Source organism: Ctenocephalides felis, unplaced genomic scaffold (assembly GCF_003426905.1).
Source record: "Ctenocephalides felis isolate EL2017-DRISC unplaced genomic scaffold, ASM342690v1 CF-g0.4_SCAFFOLD_00845, whole genome shotgun sequence".
Classification (NCBI taxonomy): domain Eukaryota; kingdom Metazoa; phylum Arthropoda; class Insecta; order Siphonaptera; family Pulicidae; genus Ctenocephalides; species Ctenocephalides felis.
In genome coordinates, this window is record NW_020536999.1 from 41,491,614 (window position 1) to 41,495,340 (window position 3,727).

Consider the following 3,727-nt stretch of genomic DNA (forward strand, 5'->3'; position numbering starts at 1 on the left):
TAATTTTTACAAATGCATAATATATTAATAAAGATTTAAAAATCTGCACGTACAAAAATAATCAGTAAAATGTTATATTTACAGAGTTAAAATTATGTATATAAAAGCATTAGATAATGCTAATCATTTGTTAGATCAATATTCATACGTTTGCAGAAACAGGTGTGCGTGTTATCTGATGGCAGAGCTAATTTATAAATCTTTTCGATGTAATCATTCATTCTGCCGAATGCGAAGTGTGCTGTTCGTTTTCTGTCTTTTCTTCCACAGCCGGTGGTTCACTTTCTTTAACCTCCTCAACGGTCAACCAGGTATCGCTTTTAATCGCCGGTATTTTTAATCTCTGTTTCAGCGGCGCGAGGATCTTCACAATCAGCTGTCTGCAGTTCGATGACACTCGCGGTTCTCTCGGAAACGTAACCTTGTTCTGAACTTGTCTCAAAAGTTGAGGATAATTCGAATCATCGAACGGGAGTCTGCCAAATACCATGGCGTATAGAACAACCCCCATCGACCATACGTCCGAGCATTGGGGCTGGTATGGTATGCCTTTCAGAATTTCTGGAGAGGCGTAAGCGTAACTGCCGCAAAATGTCTCACTCAGGATCGGCGACCCGTTCTTGCGTCTCATACCGCCACGGGCAAATCCGAAATCAGATAACTTAATGTTGTAATTGTTGTCCATGAGCAGATTCTCGCATTTGATATCCCGATGCACGACGCCGCGCTCATGACAGTATTCCACGCTATCCAATAACTGTCGAAACCACTTACGAGATCTCTGCTCGTCGATGTAGGAATCTCTTCTTATCGTGTCCAATAAGCTACCGTTCTCCGCGAATTCCATAACGATATAAACCCTGTGGGTCGTTTCAATTGCTTGAAGGAATCTTATGATATTCAAATGTTTTAAACCTTTAACGACATCTATCTCCCTCGGAAGAAATTTCTTCAAGTAATCCGCGGGGGCTTGAAATTTGCTTATGATTTTGACAGCTACTGGACAATCGTGTCTCTCGCTGGTCGCAACTCGTACAGTGGCGTACGAGCCGGACCCAATGGGCCTGCCGAGGACATACCCGTGGGTTTCTAACACGGACTTTTTATCAGGAGGTGCTGGTTCGGGATTAGTTGACGGTGCTTCTTTTGCTGTTGTAGCGGTCGTGGTGGCAGTTTTCTTTTCTCCATCTTTATTAGATTCTGTGGGCATTGTACTTCTATTATGGCATTATCAGTAATTGGTTTATGCGCATTAGTTACCTGCATTTGTAAGCATTTATGTCACTAGAATTTTTTTATTTTTTTTTGGTGATTAATAGTGTTTTGTTTTACGTCAAATGCATAATTGAGAGATGGAAATGATCAATATATAAATTATCCACCTTACCAAACATTTTGGTTAAAAGAAAAATAACTATTTTGATGCTTGTCAAAGGTAATGGACTAACAGCCTGATTAATATACATGAAATAGCATAATATATAATCACTGCGCTTCAGATAGCGGGAGCGAAAATAGCTAAGTATCAACATCATATCACATTTACTGATTCTCAAAGTAATGAAAACTACAATATAAAATGAAACTATGTCAACTTCTTGATTCTACCAATAAGAAAAATTATCCATAAACAAGTATCAAGAAATAATAAAATCAATTTTCATCCGTCTTCCTTATAACAAAAGCATTATAAAAAAATGATCGTCGGCGTTAGCCTAAAGGTTAACGCATTTCATAAGTCATCGCATTTTTATTGCATAATTTAATATATGACACGAGGCCATAAAATTAAAACCGCAATGCAAACATTTATTAGGAGAGCAATGGATGCGAATAAAACAAAGGGAAATATTGCACAGTGAGAACTTATAACATATAAAGGCTTGTAATTTATTTTATGCTTGAATCAATCTGTCATAACCACTCAATGTTCAAAGTAACTCTTTGTGAACGAAACCTCTTGTAATGCGAACCATTAACTTAATTGTTTTTTTATAGTTCGAGAAATTAATAATGTCAAATTGTTATATACTGTTTGTCTGTTTATACAAAGTATATTTAAATACTTTATTGAATGTTGAAATATTGATGTCATTCATTTTTATATATGTAATAAAAATAAATTGAACTAGTAGCCTAGTGACTTCGGCTGGATTTTAATACAAAGTATACATAAATATAAATTTATTGCAAGTTGCAAATTAAATTTTTTATTGCTCCTGTATAAGTAATAAAAATAATTGAGCTTGGCGGTTAAGAAATGAAATCATTTATGTGCAGATAGTAGAGTGGAGCTTAAAGGTCCGCGGGTAAAAGGGTTCACCACCAATATCTCAAAAACAGGTAAAGTTAGGGTTTTTTTTACAACAATATTTGAAAGTAGGGAGAAAAAGTTTTTCAACCAGTCAACATATCGATTCTTACGACGTTGCTATCGGAACATAAATGACAAAGTTTGGAATTGCAGTATGTAAAATTGAGTATTTTATTCTGTTGTCAGATTTTTTGTTTGTGAGACCTGTTTGTTAGATTACGAGACCCTAATATAATTTTTAAATATGCTTTAATTATTCTTTTTATAAGATGTATCATTGACTTAAGTCAGATTCAACAGTTTTTTATTTCAACCTCTATAATATTAATAAGCTTACACGTGACTGGGGAAAAAGAACCAACTGAACCTTTACTCTGGTGTAAACAATAAAAGGGTATAAATGAAACAGTAAAGTACGTTAAAAATAATAATTTTACGAAAGATGAATTAAATAAAAAATTTATTTTATTTTCCATCTCTTTGATGAATTTTTATGGCAAAGATAAAGGTTATATACAGGGTTATCTCTATAAAAATGTAACCATGCAATTTATATTGAATATTTGAATGGTTGCTGGTTGAATAATGTAGCTATTATTTCGTAAAATTCCTTTAAAATTAAAAATAATATATTGGATCCATTTACTCCTGGCCGTTCCATTTTACCCCGCTTATGAAGGCGAAAAAACAGGTAACAAATTTTTGAAAAACAGCTAAAAAACAAACTACTGCAATAATGAATTACCTGTTTGTTGTGCTGAACGTAGTCAGATAGTTGTTTGTTTGATATGTGTTTTTGTGATATAATTGATTAGGTTTTCACAATATAATTGCTCAAAGTTAAGTTGGACCTTAGTGCCCTACCCTATATTAAATCTACTTTGCTACAACGGATTTATATAATTTTTTTATTTAAACTTTAGGCTAATTTAATATAATATACAACAGATTTTATTTATAAAAATATTCTCAAACAGTTTATGTAATTTTTTATAAACTCAAAATAGATTTAACTAAGATTTTATAAATAAGTTAACTTTTACAGCAAAAAGCTCGAAGAATTAAGATTTCCTTAAACATATTTATTATTTGAATAAAAGCTTAATAATGAACTTTGAAAACAACATTTTTATCTGAAATTGAATAGGTTGATCAGGTTTTGCATTTTCAAGCCCTTTCTTTGGCACCTCAACACATACTGACGTTAAGCTCCTTAGCACACTTAACAATGTAGAGTCGATTGCAAAGCACTTTTGCATATTTCACCATATCTTATAAACTCGACATGACTACATAAATCAATTTTCCGACTCTGCCACATCCCATCGTAAATTATTAAGTGTCATATCACAAACGCATCAGGAAATCCACAACTGGATAAATTTCGGCTTCCCGCCTGTGGACCATTACCTT

At 33.3% G+C, this 3,727-nt stretch overlaps 1 protein-coding gene across 1 annotated transcript; it reads right to left on the reverse strand.

Annotated features, from left to right (window-relative positions):
- Positions 1–217: 217 nt before the first annotated feature.
- On the reverse strand, positions 218–1,210 carry LOC113383341 (testis-specific serine/threonine-protein kinase 4-like). The gene has a single exon (XM_026621614.1). It carries the CDS (start codon positions 1,208–1,210, stop codon positions 218–220), a length of 993 nt encoding a protein of 330 aa, XP_026477399.1.
- Positions 1,211–3,727: the final 2,517 nt, after the last annotated feature.